Genomic DNA, 14,525 nt, shown 5'->3' with positions numbered 1-14,525 from the left:
ATTTGCTTAAATATCGTATACTTTTTGTTGTGAGGGGTACAGTTATAATTTACTTTTCCTGAACCTATGATATGATATTAACCATGTTTGGCATGAATGCATTATTTAACATAGGCATGAAGCTTAACCATGTCATATATTATTAAGTAATGAGCATCGTTGTCTACGAGAGGAAACAATATGGGAAACAATCATATCCTCCTAACCCTAATTTAGTCAAGGAGATGTAAGGTTATGGATTATCTTCTTAGACAATATCCTCCCGTGACTATTTTAGACAAGGAGATGTAACGCTTGTGGATTGTCTTATTAAGCATTATCCTCCTATGACTATGAATAAATAGCCAAGGTGATGTACAAGTGCGTGGATTGTCTCTCTATGTAAGTTGGAATGTTGAATGATGAAAAGAATAATGATAATGATATTATCTTGAGTAAAACCTTTTTCATCTAATTCTTCTATTCTTTAAAATTCATTTGAATCACTTGTGGATTTCCTTTCATATAAATAGCATGAACATAATATGACTATGTTTAATATGATCCATAATCATAGACTTGAGTAAAGTATATTCTTGTCATAAGAGTGCATATTATTGTTGGTGTTTCTTTTAATGTTTGTAGTGGTATAATGTGTTTTGCATATAAGTTTGATTAGGTTGAGTAACCATTGAACTGTGGGGGGTGGTGACTCATATGCATGACACTGTTTTACCGTAGTTCTTCTCACAAGATAATTGGAAAGACACTGAACTACAAAGTATGGAAAGGTCTTGGGCATATCCAAAAATGCTTAAAAATGTGGGGGGTGTCTTGCCAAGGCTATTGTGAATGAATCTAAAAGAAGTTTTTTTTTAGACCTAGAACTATCTAGTAGATGTTCATTGGTGAAACTCATAATAGTGATGTTTGTTTTTAGTTGTCATGCGTGATAACAATCTTGTAGATACCGCACTATTATTGAATGTCTTATATGCTAATTTTATTTGAGGATGTGCTTTCTATAAAATTGGCATAGAGTGGTTGAATGTTCATAATGAACTACATAAGAGGATCCCATAATTTTTAAATAAGAAATTTGGAAGACTATCAGTGAGCATATCCACCATTCACGGTGATGATGTTTATATGTTTCTTGAGGAAGATTCATTAACCTATAAGGAAATTGTCTGTCTATGAGAAGTGTCCTTTTTGAAGGATACAACTCCTATAAACTGGACTCTTGATTTATTGGGGGATCTATATGTTGATTTGGATCTTCAAGAGAAAACTAAAACGTGATAGTTGTATTGCAAAATACAAGGCTAATAATAATAGCCAAGGGGTTTCACTCAGAGACAAGATTTATACTACTTTAGAACCTTGCTCATGTAACTAGAATTTCTTCTTCAGAATTCTAAAGACTCTAGTTGAGTAGTTGTGAGGAACTATAATACCAAGTAGTACCAGGTGATGAGCTTAAGGTATACAATTTAGTTAAATCTTTGTATGAGTTGATTCAAGCGCCTATAAATGGCATGAGAAATTCAACAACATATTGCTATCGTATGGATGTCAAAGTACCGTTGTTGATAAAAATGTGTCCTTTCTTTAGAGTAAAGCAAGACATATGTGTTAATCTCTCTTTGTTTAGATGATTTAGTATCATGAGTGCTAGCATTGAGAATGTGTATGAGACAGAGAAATTCCTATTTGAAACACATAATAGATAGTCATTGAAAATGATAGTTCATTATGTTGTTAAATTCATTTCTATAACTGCTATATTCAGTTGTCCAAATATTGACGTTTGAATATGGTTGAAACCCACAGCGTATCTTAAACCAGACCGGCCGGATGGTCTAGGGGAATTTCGGGCACTACAGAATTGAATGACTGGAGAATATAGGAATTATAACTCATATTGGTCTTATTATATTGTTTTAGCACGTAGTAGAAATATTTTTCATTGAAAAGTATGGGTATTCTGATAGTAAGCATGCGTTAACACCTTTTGTGGCAAATATCCATCTTATAAAAAATAATCTACTTGTGTTTTCTCATACTAAATATGTCAATATTATTGGTAGCCTATTGTACTTGATGAATTATATATGTGAGACATGATATTGCCTACATTAATGGCATACTGAGTTGATAACCCATTGTTCTTATAAGAAACATTGGATGTATATTGTCAGTTTATCCAAGTACTATAGCGGAGCCATTGATTATGGACTTATATTTAGTAGATTTTCATCATTGTTGGAAGGGTAATTTGTTATAAACTGGATCCAGTAATGTTTATGTGTTTATCCTTGGTAGAAATTGAGTGTCTTGGATATCATCCAAGTTAATCGCCTTAGAAAAAGCATGTGTTGATGTTGAGTGGGTTAACAACCTCTTGGCAAATCTTCCTATTGGCTCTAAACAGTCTCCTGATGTGTATATGCTTTGCAACTGTCTCATTGCAATAGCTAAGACATAAAAAAATATGTGCAATGGGAAAAGAATACATGTAAGTTTGAGATATAACTTAATAAAGCAGCTGCTAGAGATTATGTTAGGTTGGACTTAGTTTGGCCACATGTCTGACCGCACCACTTCTTTGGAGGCAAGTGGTTATACGTCGAGGGGGATGGGACTTATGCCCATATATATAGGCTTATTAATCGACGGCAGCCCTCCCTATGTGATTGGAGATCCCATGAAGTAGGTTCAAAGGGAAAAACAAGTCACTTCGTCGTCCTGCAGTACTATCGTCTTATTTATTTATGAGACGTCCCACCCTATGGCGAGATGGTACTATAGTATACTTTGTATAACTAGAATTGCAATGAGTAAGAACGAGTTATTTTACTCTTATTGGAATCCATAGTCCATTTTATAATGAGATAGTGTATTTTAACTGCAATGTACACTTGATGGATATCCACCTACGTGAATGTAGAACTGGGTCGGTTCTTATGAGTGTATGGGCAAGTACTCTAGAGCATTCATGGAACACAGCAAATGAAGGGCCAAAAAGCAACACCGCTTAAACATATATAATGAAAGAGCAATGTGGGTGCATGTGATCTATTTTACTACAAGGGAATGTTGGTTCAAAGATTTTTTAATCCACCACTTTCACGTATTATAAGACATGTTACCCTATGACTGGTTCAAGCCCGTAAAGCACCAGTATCTTATGCATTGTTTTTTCGATTCTCTCTGGCATTTCGTTAACCCATTTCTTTTGTAATATCCTATTCCAAAATAGTGGGGGATTGTTAGAATCTCTTGTGTATTTCTAAATACTAGTGTGTGTGTGTGCAAAGTGGAGGAGATGAACAAAGGGTGTTCTCTCCACTTTAGTGCATAATAGATAGTCCCACATTGGTTATCCACCACATCGGGTCGGGTTCAGGCTTGGGCTTGGGTTTACTAATGTGGGTAGTGGTTTGACCAATTGCCTAAACTTGTTTTGCTTTTTCTTGAGCAGCAAGTTTTGGTGTTCTATTAGGAGTTGATCTCTCTTCCTTATCTGTTTAGGAGACCGACCTAACCTCTATAAATAGGATTGTGAGTCCATAGAGGGGATAGACTTTAACAGATCAGAAACCCATCTCAGAGAAACAGAAACTATAACCGATCCTATTCTTCTTCTCTTCTTCCTGTAGCCGCCAGAGAGAGTTATATTGTTGTTCTAGAGGGTAGTCTGTTCTAGTGCAAAGTCGACCTAACTGTTAACCATTGAATCCTCGTGAGGAAGACGCCAATCTTTGCCTTTCTTTACCATTGGAAGGGGCGAAATCTTTCCTTAAGGACAACCTAATCCGCGTCTTGGTTATTACCTGTTAATTCTGTCCTTGTCTACTGTTCCTTCTGTTCTACTCTAGTTGCTGTGTTGATACAACTATTCTAACATCATTATCATTATTTCGTTATGGAGTGTTGAATAACACGAGTAGGGGGTCTGTTATGAGCTAATAATGAATTGCTATGCAGAAAATGTATCACTATATATAAAGGTAATATCCATCAGAAATCAAGAGTTGCTGACAAGACTTGACATTCAAGTTAAGTATAGAATCAAGAATTCAACTTTATGCAGATGGAAGCTGCCCCCTTCAAGTTTCTTCAAACTTAACACTGATGGCTCGGTCATTAATCAGAGAGTGGGATATGGTGGTATTACTATCAAGCAAGAAGGTAATGTGATCTTCACCTTTACAAGAGGAGGGCATAGGAAATCAGTTATTTAGCAAGAACTAAAGGCAATTGAAGTTGGCCTCTCGATTTGCTTGCAGAAGCAACTCAGAAAGTTCATGTGTGTTCTGACTCAAAAAGAGCAATACAAATTCTTAAAGGACAAGAGGGAGCACCATGGTACTGCACCAACATTGTAGAAGCTACAAATGTATAAGTAACACTTTTGTTTGAAGTAAAGTTCTGCCATGTTTACAGAGAGGTGAACAGAAGTGTTGACTATTTAGCTAGTTTAAGTTTTTCACTAGATGAGAACTACACTTGTAATAGCTAGCCACTTGATCTCAATTTAACAGAAATTGTTGAAAGTGAAGACGGGTATATTTGAGATTCTAATGGAGGTCGAAGGGACTAACCCATTAAATTGTTATATATATATATATATATATATATATATATATATATATATATATATATATATTAGCTTAGGTGGAAACTGTGGAACTATAAAGGGGATATCCATTATGACCAGGTTCAAAAGCTCGACAACTCATATGTTTCCACTAAATCATCCCTTTCTTTCCTCAAGTAGATAATTAAGAAGGGGTTGTGACTCTTTGTCATTAAGAATCTCAGCAACTGTAAGGTCTGGCGCAAGGGAGGGAGAAGCTTCAAAGTCATTTAATGGTTGGTTAAGGAGCCAGGGACAAACCATTTTGGACAAATCTTCTAAGAGCATCTTTAGGTGAGATACTTTTCTAGCATCAAACACCAAATTTCCAACAATTTGGTGTTTTTTCATCTTCAAGAGACTCACATGTTGATGAAAAAATTTAAAAAAAAAACACCAAACCAAACACCAAATTGGCCAAAATTTGGTTCCAGCTTTGGTGCTGTATCAAATCACTCACGCGGTTTTGGAAAAATCGTGTGGTTTTGCCAACACCGCCTGGGCATGGGCTTTAGTGGCGCAGTTTTGCCAACACCGCGTGCGTTTTATTTAAAAATTAGGAAATGTGCAATTAATGAAATTAGAAAGTGTGGGCAATTGAAGAAATTAGGAAGTGTGGGCAATTTAATAAATTAGGAAGTGTGCAAAATGTATTATGATTATGATTATTAATCCAAAATTATGATTATGATTATGTATCCAAAATGATAAAAATGATCCAAAATCTATGATTATAATCCAATATCCAAAATGATGGATCCAAAAACTATCATATTACATAAAATTTATTTAGCTATCTTCTTACGCCCTTTGCCACTCAATGACTTTCCTCTTTCTATTTGGATATTCCAAAGCTGCTCTTCTAAGTTCCTAACCTGAGAACCAAGATCTTTTCTATCTGCACGAAGGTTAATTACCTCAGCCTGAAGTTCCTCATATCCCTGATGTTATATATTGCGTGTACACCTGTTGAATATCCTCATATCCTTTTCGAGTCTCGTCATACGCACGTTGGGATTACTGATATGTCTGAGAATATGTCTCCTCTCTTTCTTGGCTATAATGATACACGACAGTCCTCATCCCATCAAACATACGAACATTGTTCTCATATCGTCTTTCTTGATAAACATCCTGAAAATCCAAGAAAATACAGTGTGAGTACATATTATATATATAATGAAAAAGATAAATAAAATAACTAAACTCACCAGGGTATACTGATCAATTTGCAGCTCTAACTCATGGAAACGAGCATCAGGCACCTCAGGAATGGAAAGGTAAGTAACCTCCCCATCAGGTCCACACACGGTAAACATCTGATGATTACTGGCAGACACAGGAGCTGGATGATATGCATTTAGAGGTTGTGGGTTGTAAACAGGCTATGACGGATGAGGAATACGTAGCTCACGTCTCATCCTTTCTAGACCCACAAACTCGAAGTTGCTAACCCGACCAATAAAGGGTAACAACGGACCCATGGAGACACGGTTCCACCATCTATAATACTGATCAACAGTTTGCTCAACAACAAAAGAAGACGCATCTGGCCAAGGACCACCACTGATATGAACTTCATGAACTTGAGTTCTACTCCACGACTTAGCATTACTAACATCTTGTATGGGAGCACATGGAACTTCATAACGTCCAGTTAACTGTTTCCAACATCTATCGCCACAGTACCAAACCTTACAGTCACGTGCGACAAAAATAACTCTGTGACGTGACAAAACACAAGCATGATGCACAACTGGATCATCTAAGGCAGTAGACAAACGCCAAGGTCTCCACTCAATAGATGACAATGATCTAATATCAATCTGAGCACGAGCCATACACACATTATTTCTAATATGCCCTCTGTTACGTGTCAAGTGAGGCCCTGATCAACTAGCAAATCTAGGGCGAGTATCAGCAATCATGTCTATGTTAGAACAAAGACAACGGAAGTACTCATACAACCAAATCTCCAAAAGTCATGTGAATCCTGCAATCTGAGGACTTCTACTTCTAAATGTATGTGAAGATTTGTTTAACGCCACTATAAATATGACATATACTAAGCTACCAAGGTCATAATCTCTCATATTATGCAAATCAGAAACATAAGCATAATATCCCAGTCGTACCGTAGAATGACCATTTCGAAACAAAACATGCCCAATAAAAAACATAAAAAAAGCCCTAACATACACATCAGCACCCTCACTACCAGGTAGAACAATCAAAGCTAACTCCGCTCGTGTATTAGGATCCAAGAAAGGTTCCATATATGCAGTCTTAATATGAGATAGCTTAATACCAGAAGAATCATAAGCATCCGCCTCTAAGCGAGGAAAAATCATAAGCATACTACGAATGTTCTCATAATTTGTGTTAAAAGGTACCGGTTGGCCTATACCGATACTCAACCCAGAAATCATGGTGAAGTCTAGTGGTGTGAACCCTAACTCCGCACAAGGAAAATGAAATGTATTAGTTGTATTCCACCATCTTTCTACTAAAGCTATGACCACTGCCCAATCAGCCTTCTCATAATCAATATCAACCAAAAGACCCAAAAGTGTATACAAAATACTATATCTAATATGTACAAACTCATCCAAACTCTTAATAACCTTCCACCACTCTCTAACACCAAATAAAGCCGATCTAACTCGGTAGTCAATAACTTGCTGATATTATGAAAAAATAATAATAATGCGTATAAGATAAATAATTAATTGGTTCAACTCAACTAATTAATGTATAATATTCAAAATATTTAATCAAAACTAATTAATTACCTGAGAATTAGCCACTACACTCGACACGTATTTTGTATCATGTGTAGTAGACACAACTTGCATATCAAGTGTTTCATCGGGATTAAATTGTCAATCGAAGTCGTTCAATTGATACTCAAGTACATAGGAATGTCTATCAGTCGGCACAATCTTCAGCTTCTTCTCCCCCACCATCTTGTACTTCATCGAGTTCTTCTCCCCCACCGGCTTGTACTTCATCGCCAATGTCGTTTGTATACTGCCAATACTCTTCGTCATCACCGTTGAAAGGTTGAAAAGGATCCATATAAAATTTCAAGAGTTTAGGTAGGTTTTTGTTTTTTTGTTTACTAAGGAGAGGGTTTATGAATTGAGAGAAAAGTTAAAAATGAATGAACCGCGCGGCTTTGGTGATGTTAATTTATATAGATATAGCACGCGGTGTTGAGAACACTGCACGGTTTTTGGAAAACTGCGTGGGCTTGGGCCTGTTAGATGGGCTTCAGTGCGCGGTGTTAAGAAAGCCGCGTGGGCTTTATGGCGCGGTTTATCCAAAACCGCGTAGTTTGATGTCGAAAATTTGATGTTTCTCCTAAAGTTGGTTGATGTTTTTATGGATTGGTGTTTGGTTTGATTAAAAAATTTGGTGTTTTCTTGGTTTCTCTCCTAAAGATGTTCTAAAGCCCAACATCACTAAATTAAGCTTATTTTTAAGGGCCGCGGTATCGGCACCCCCATAAATGGGACTAGCACCCCTTTGACCAATTAAATACACAAAAAACACTTACTAGCACCCCTCCATTAAATACACAAAAAACACTAATGGCAAACACCTGCTGCGGGATCACACAATCTACAACATCGGGTTGCCGCGAGATCCCATATCCCACGGAAGGTGGCTGCCGTGGGTCTTTTTTTTTTGCCATCATAAAAAAAAAGTTAGTTGCCGCGAGATGATTTTGTTTATTAAAATGGAGTCTTTGCTTGTGTTAATTATCAAAACTCTTTTTCATTAATTTGATCACAAAATTTTCTTATAGCATATGAAAATATTTGCCGCGAGATAGTAAAATTATGACTTGATTGTATATTTTTTTTGTCATGGTTTTGGTGTTGTTCTTGGAGTGTATAAAGAAACTTTAAAGAAAAAAATAAGGTATTCATATGTTGTGTGTGTTCAATACGCAAAATTTGAAGTGAAAAAAAAAACAAAAAACAAAAACAAAATATGCCGCGACAACCATCTGTCGTGGGATATGCGATCTCGCGGCAATCTGATGCCGTGGATTGTGCGATCTCGCGGCAGTTGCCTGCCGTGGGATATGAGATCTCGCGGCAACTGACTGCTGTAGAACTATGGACATGTGGGGTGTAAAAGGACATATAAAGAATAACCATTATTGTTTTACATTTTGTCAAAGGGGTGCTAGTCCCATTTATCGGAGTACCAATACCGCGCCCATTTTTTAAGTTAATAATGCCCTTCCAAGGAAAACACCATGAAAGCCCTAACATGAATATTAGGGCGAGCCGAATTGTGCCAAAAGCACTGGCCATCACTAATATCTCCATATTATATATTACGTACATATATTTCATGCTTAAAGAAAGAAGAACAATAGAAACAGGAGTGATGCTGATTCTCTTGCAACATGACAGTATATAGAGCTAGCAAAGCATATAAATAGAGTTTGACACCACAGCTGTTTGTTGCTGCATGCCTTAAATCTTTGTCTATTACTTGACATATAAGGGATGTGGTTCAGTTGAACTCCAATCAAGTTTAAATAAGACCATCATTGGGGTAAAGAAAATCCTTATATAGCTAATCGGCTAATCCCTTACTGATAAACAACATTTAATTTAATTTAACCAACGAATGCCATTGATATTTGAGCTCCAATGCCTATTCCTCATAGATTGGAGCATAAAAGCCAATGCAAAAGAAAAGAAAAGAAGAACAAACAAATGTATATATTGACCTATTTCAGTTCTTTTGAACAAGGACTATCAGCTAATGCCTTCATCTTTCTGGCGAAGCACCTATAAACTGTATGAATTATTGACTGTGTTTGTGAGAAGGAGCTGCTGAATTTGGCTCTGAAGCAACTGGATTATTCCCTCTAGTAGGCATTTCGTGATTATGCTTTCCCTCATAGGTTGTAATAAAAGCTCTTGGATCATCCATTGCCCTCTCTACATGTTTGCGCACATTGCACTTGATACTAGTGCATCTATAGTAACTTCTGCAAGACAACATCATTGTCACCAACATATTAGCGGGATAACACAAAGGTAAAAACAAACTATGGGCATTACGATTAACTACTCCCCCTAAAAACCAAGGATCTAAAGATAAAGTCCATTGTGCACTCAACCAAGTGGGATGATTTTTACAGTAACTTTTTTAGGTGCTATTAGGATTTCACCGTGGTGTTTAGAACTACCCAGCTGGAATCTTAGCTGGACAAAGTCTGGGGGTGAACAAGCATTTAGTAGTTTGGTGGGCCACAAAGCACCGAAATAACTCCACAACTGGCGGCCACCATATGACATTGTACCCCTTGTCACAAAGATGTGTGGCATCCGGAAATGGCATGAGCAGCCATAGAAGACATTACCTGGACCAAGACCAATGTGATCTGGGCCGGTTTGGGACCTTGCCAACTGTCTTCAAACGGTCATCCTTATACATGTACCTTAAGCACTTATACAACCATAACCACTCACATATTATAGAACAAACATTAACAAACTGTAATTTAGATGGCTCTCATAAGTAATCACTAGCATATATTTTTGGTACGAAGTCACCTGGGTGAGTTGGCATCAAATATAATTTTGACTTAGTTGGAGGTACGAACCTAGGATATGGATTTCCTTTCACAACTTTCTGCCCATACTTTCTCCAGCGAAAGCCATCACCTAAAACCTCTGCATCTGTAGAACTTTGGACTACCACATGAGGCTCTTGTGCTCCTTGGTCTAGTATGCCTACTTCATTAGACTGGTGGTCATTCTTCCTGAAAGAAATAGTGGAAAATATCAGTATCGTTACAGTAAAAAATTAGAAAAGGTGCTCATAAATATCCAAAGAACGAGCAAATCTGCAAAAACGCAAGCTTGATAACCAAGTGTTTAAAAATCTTGTCTCCTACATATGAGTGATTCTCTATCTTGGCAACGTGTCTTTGGAGGACCCTATACAGATTTGCATCGGATCCTCCAACGGACATCAAGTATTCCTATGCTAATACTTGTTGGCAAGTTAAAGATTACCTTCGCTTAAACTTCGGTGCATTATCCTCTGCATGCACTCCCCTGCTCCCTTCCTCACGATCCTCACTAAGACCACAAGAATTATCAGTAATTCCAACACCATTATTAAATACTCCAAACATTACAGAATCATAACTGTTTGTAGTGTTGCATGGATATGAAGGATCCAAAGATAGTTTTCCTTCACTCCTGTTCTCAGTTCTTCTTTCACATCCTTCACTCCATAGTGGATTTCCGGTTTCTTGACCAGTCACTTCGGATACTACTCCTTGCTCTTGTAGTTCTAAAGAGTGTCGTTTTGGAGGCTGAGGCTTCGAGTGATTGTGCTCTCCCCTATAGACAATTTCTGCTATCTGTCCATCGAATGACCTCTCGATCTTCTTTTTCACTGTGCAACTTGGGTGTGTGCATTTGTAGTAACTTCTTGGGTACTCACTTCCTTTTACTTGCTTTTGTCCATATTTTCTCCAATTATATCCATCATAAGAGGGTCGGTCCCCACTCGTTGCAGATAATTGAACTCTCTGATTCTCTTCCAGGTTCTGGGTTGCAACATATGAGGACTCACTTGTGTGATTGGCTTTCACTCTTGATGGCATATTTTGATGAAGATTTGAAGTGAGCTGTGTTTGCATATGGTAATTTGCATGATCTGCATATTCAACTTGGGGCTGCATCTGTAGTACAGCATTGTGATGACCAATATCGAAGTTTTCCTAGTCAAAACAAAGAATTCTTTAATATAAATATATACGAAGGCACAAACAAAGATACAAACAAATGAATGCACAAATCAGAACAGTAATCAAGTAAAATGGTGTACAAAATAACTCATCTTTGTAATAACAAAATAAACAAATAAACAGAAGGCGATAAAAAAAATAACTTACTCACCAGATTTGCCAAGAGAAGAGCAGTTCTGCTTGAGACCGGTTTTGCCAAGGGTTTGTATATAACAGTAGATCTGATTTCTGGATTCAAAATATTTGTAGCTGAAGAACAACCTGCTGTAGCAGATAAGTCACCCTGCAAAACTGACAATTTAAGATTTCCAGACCTTCTGAAAAAAATAAAAAATAAAAAAATGGCCAGAAGTAAGCAGTCTGGGCTATAGTATAAGCAGTTAAGCACTGCACACCTGAGATGAGACGATTGAAACTGAAGCCTGATTTACTGCTGATTTGATCCTCACTGTCTTGGGTCTAATGGCAGCAACGGCTGTTTCAGAAAATGAGCTAGGAGATGTGGTGCTAATGGACCCTGAAAGTAGCGCACTAAATGAATTTAAGCTGGAACAAGATGGTCTTGAAGCAACAGGTTTAGCTATAACAGTCCTCTCTGCATCTTGAGCTTCCATTTTCAATGATTGAATGCAGCGCTAATCTTCATTCTTTTTTTTTCAATGAGGCTCCATTGAAGAAGGGGGTTGGAACTGAAATCACCTTGCACATGTTATACTCTTGATTCCTGTGATGTGAATTACTATAACCAATATGATTAATCAGAAGGGAAGACTTGAATGACGTAATAAGCAACTTGGGAATTTTCCTTTGGTTCTGTTCGCTCAAGAAGTAGCCATTCATAGCTTAACATTTCTATATTTAAAACTGTCAAGCCTGAAATGTTGACCATCAATGTAATAGAAAGAACAAAGACTAAAATGTTTGGGAAAAATATCATTCCAATAAACTATCAAAAAGCTACCACAACTCTGTATCTAAATTATTGTATCCTATGCCATAACAGAAGGCAGGAAATTCTTACAAGTGCGGGCTAGAAAGACATATGTATGTTATTAAAGTAATACATCAAATGAAACCCTTAAAGGGATTTTCCATGTTTTTCGTACATGTTTATTAGTATTATTCTTACATGTTTATTAGTGTCCTACTTCATTTATTTATATATATGATAACGTCTCACAGCAGTTAGAAAGAGGACACGACTTGAACTAGATTTGTGCCAACTCCGAGCCCTCCCTGCATCAACCATGAAAGCAGTAGGAAAGTGATGGAAGGCGGGTCAAGAGAGAACCTATAAATTTCTTTTGCTTTGATTAGCTTCAACATAAAAGTTTGGGTCTATGGAGTTCAGTGACCATGAAGAACATAGGCAAAAGAACAAGACGACAACACAAATGAAAAACGTTGAGGACAGGGAACTTCAGATATTACCAGCCAAAAATGGAAGGAACTTCAGAATTTGAAGGACGCAACCATAACCCAACCCCAAACTAGAACGCAGATAGATATAACAATCATTTCAGTAAAATCTACCGAATGAAATAAAGTCTTCAACACAAATTAGAGGTAAACACAAAACTTTCATTACTTGCTCTACTTAGTACTTTAGTATATACTTCGATCACCAATTTCACTTCAGAAATCTCAATATTTGAATTGCGCCTTCTGTTCATGAGCTTCGTGTTATTACATGGGTTTGGTGGGTTAACACAATGGCAGAGTTGCAAGCTTCCAAAAATTGTGAAACTACATCAACAGTAAAATGTCCTACATGATGGACTTGGCTGAGCAAATCGTTAACCTTGTTTCTCCATTTTCTATCAAACGCCTACCTCATAACAACTAAGTTTAATGCAATTCTTATGTCATCCCCATCTTTGCTCTTGTAGACCACTCAATCATGGACCAGAACATCTTAGTCACTCCAATCAATGGGTTCACTTTTCTCCTAACTGCCTTCATTTCTGATCGTGAGGAGAAATGAGAAAAAGATCGATTGTGGCATTTGTACACCAAGTGAAATTACTCAGCGCAGCACAGATTCTCCAAGAACCTTCCACCCATTTTGAAGTATCTATGTAACTAATCTCTTATTTCCACAGATTCTTGCACTCTTATTTCAATTTGTTTCCTAAAGTGGTATCTAGCCTTGGGTACTTTCAAGCCTCATCCTATCCATCATTAAAATCTCTCTTCCACTTAACAACAAAAGGATCTTTTTACCAAGGGGAACTACATACTAGGCACATGTTTGCAATGGGAATCTCCAAATTCACAGTTATCAGTACTTCACCTAACCGGTCAAACAGAAAGCAATCTGCAAACGATTCAACATAAAGCAGGAGTATGATGACTGGTGCAATGCGATTCTAAATTATATATCAATCATCCAATATATCTTAATCAGTTGAACTCATATCTATCAACGATATGATCCTTAAAAATTTAATCCATACAGCAAATAATAATAATAAAATTGACTAAAAAAAAAAGAATTAACAACTAACCATATAAGTGTGACCAAATAGTTGATGAGTGTCCAGCAACTTGAGTGACGCTGCATTAACATTTTAGGCAATAAATATAAGCAAAAAAAGAAGAGAAGTAAGAAACAGTAGGTAGCTAGACAAGGAGTTTTGTAAGCACACCAACTAACCAGTCTAAACTAGAAGAAATAGTTACAAGTGTATTTTTCAACGACTTTTCTTGGAAGGAACAAAATACGTAACCTGAAAAAAGATAGATGTGTGGCTTGTTTTTACCTTTTTAGGTTTACTTGTCAACTTGTTTTAGTAGTAGTTGCTAGTTACTTAGTTAGTAGTTACTAGTTAGTACTGTTGGTTTCAGAAAGCGTGAGGAGAGATGATTGGTTTATTTGTTGTGACAAGTTGTTGGAGAAGAAAATATCTAACGGATAATTAGACTTATTATACCATCTACGTACATGCCACGTATGCAAAAATAAAAATAAAAAATTGGATTTCTCATCCAACTTCCACTTGCATGGCCCCAACTACTTAGTTCAGTCTCTGGATTTAAATCTCTTATTGTAAGTTGCTCCTGCTCATGCTTGCTTCCCTGCTGCACCATCAAAGCAAACATTAAGCCAGT

At 37.0% G+C, this 14,525-nt stretch overlaps 1 protein-coding gene across 7 annotated transcripts; it reads right to left on the bottom strand.

Annotated features, from left to right (window-relative positions):
• Positions 1-9,191: 9,191 nt before the first annotated feature.
• Positions 9,192-14,288, bottom strand: LOC147480952 (WRKY transcription factor 44-like). 7 transcript variants are annotated; one of them, XM_086577756.1, is made up of 7 exons: positions 14,177-14,288; positions 13,922-13,971; positions 11,810-12,153; positions 11,566-11,697; positions 10,672-11,387; positions 10,257-10,415; positions 9,192-9,638 (listed from the first exon to the last, which is right to left on the bottom strand). In XM_086577756.1, exons 3-7 carry the CDS (start codon positions 12,026-12,028, stop codon positions 9,452-9,454), a joined length of 1,413 nt encoding a protein of 470 aa, XP_086433882.1. In that variant the 5' UTR covers positions 12,029-12,153; positions 13,922-13,971; positions 14,177-14,288; the 3' UTR covers positions 9,192-9,451. The 7 variants fall into 7 exon arrangements, with proteins under 7 accessions (XP_086433882.1, XP_086433887.1, XP_086433886.1 ...); XM_086577761.1 differs by having other exon boundaries at positions 11,810-12,138; positions 14,177-14,285; XM_086577760.1 differs by having other exon boundaries at positions 11,810-12,103; positions 14,177-14,285.
• Between the last annotated feature and the right edge of the window lie 237 nt (positions 14,289-14,525).

Source organism: Coptis chinensis, chromosome 8 (genome assembly GCF_015680905.1).
Source record: "Coptis chinensis isolate HL-2020 chromosome 8, ASM1568090v1, whole genome shotgun sequence".
Classification (NCBI taxonomy): Eukaryota; Viridiplantae; Streptophyta; class Magnoliopsida; order Ranunculales; family Ranunculaceae; genus Coptis; species Coptis chinensis.
Note: the sequence above shows the minus strand (reverse complement) of the source record. Positions and strands in the feature narration are given on the sequence as shown.

Excerpts from the sequence above, each read along its gene's own strand:
- LOC147480952 (XM_086577756.1), bottom strand. The coding sequence starts at position 12,028 with ATGGAAGCTCAAGATGCAGAGAGGACTGTTATAGCTAAACCTGTTGCT. Across the intron at positions 11,388-11,565 it reads CTCTTCTCTTGGCAAATCTG|GAAAACTTCGATATTGGTCA; the intron begins GTGAGTAAGTTA and ends TGTTTTGACTAG. Across the intron at positions 9,639-10,256 it reads AAAGGAAATCCATATCCTAG|AAGTTACTATAGATGCACTA; the intron begins GTTCGTACCTCC and ends GTTGTCTTGCAG.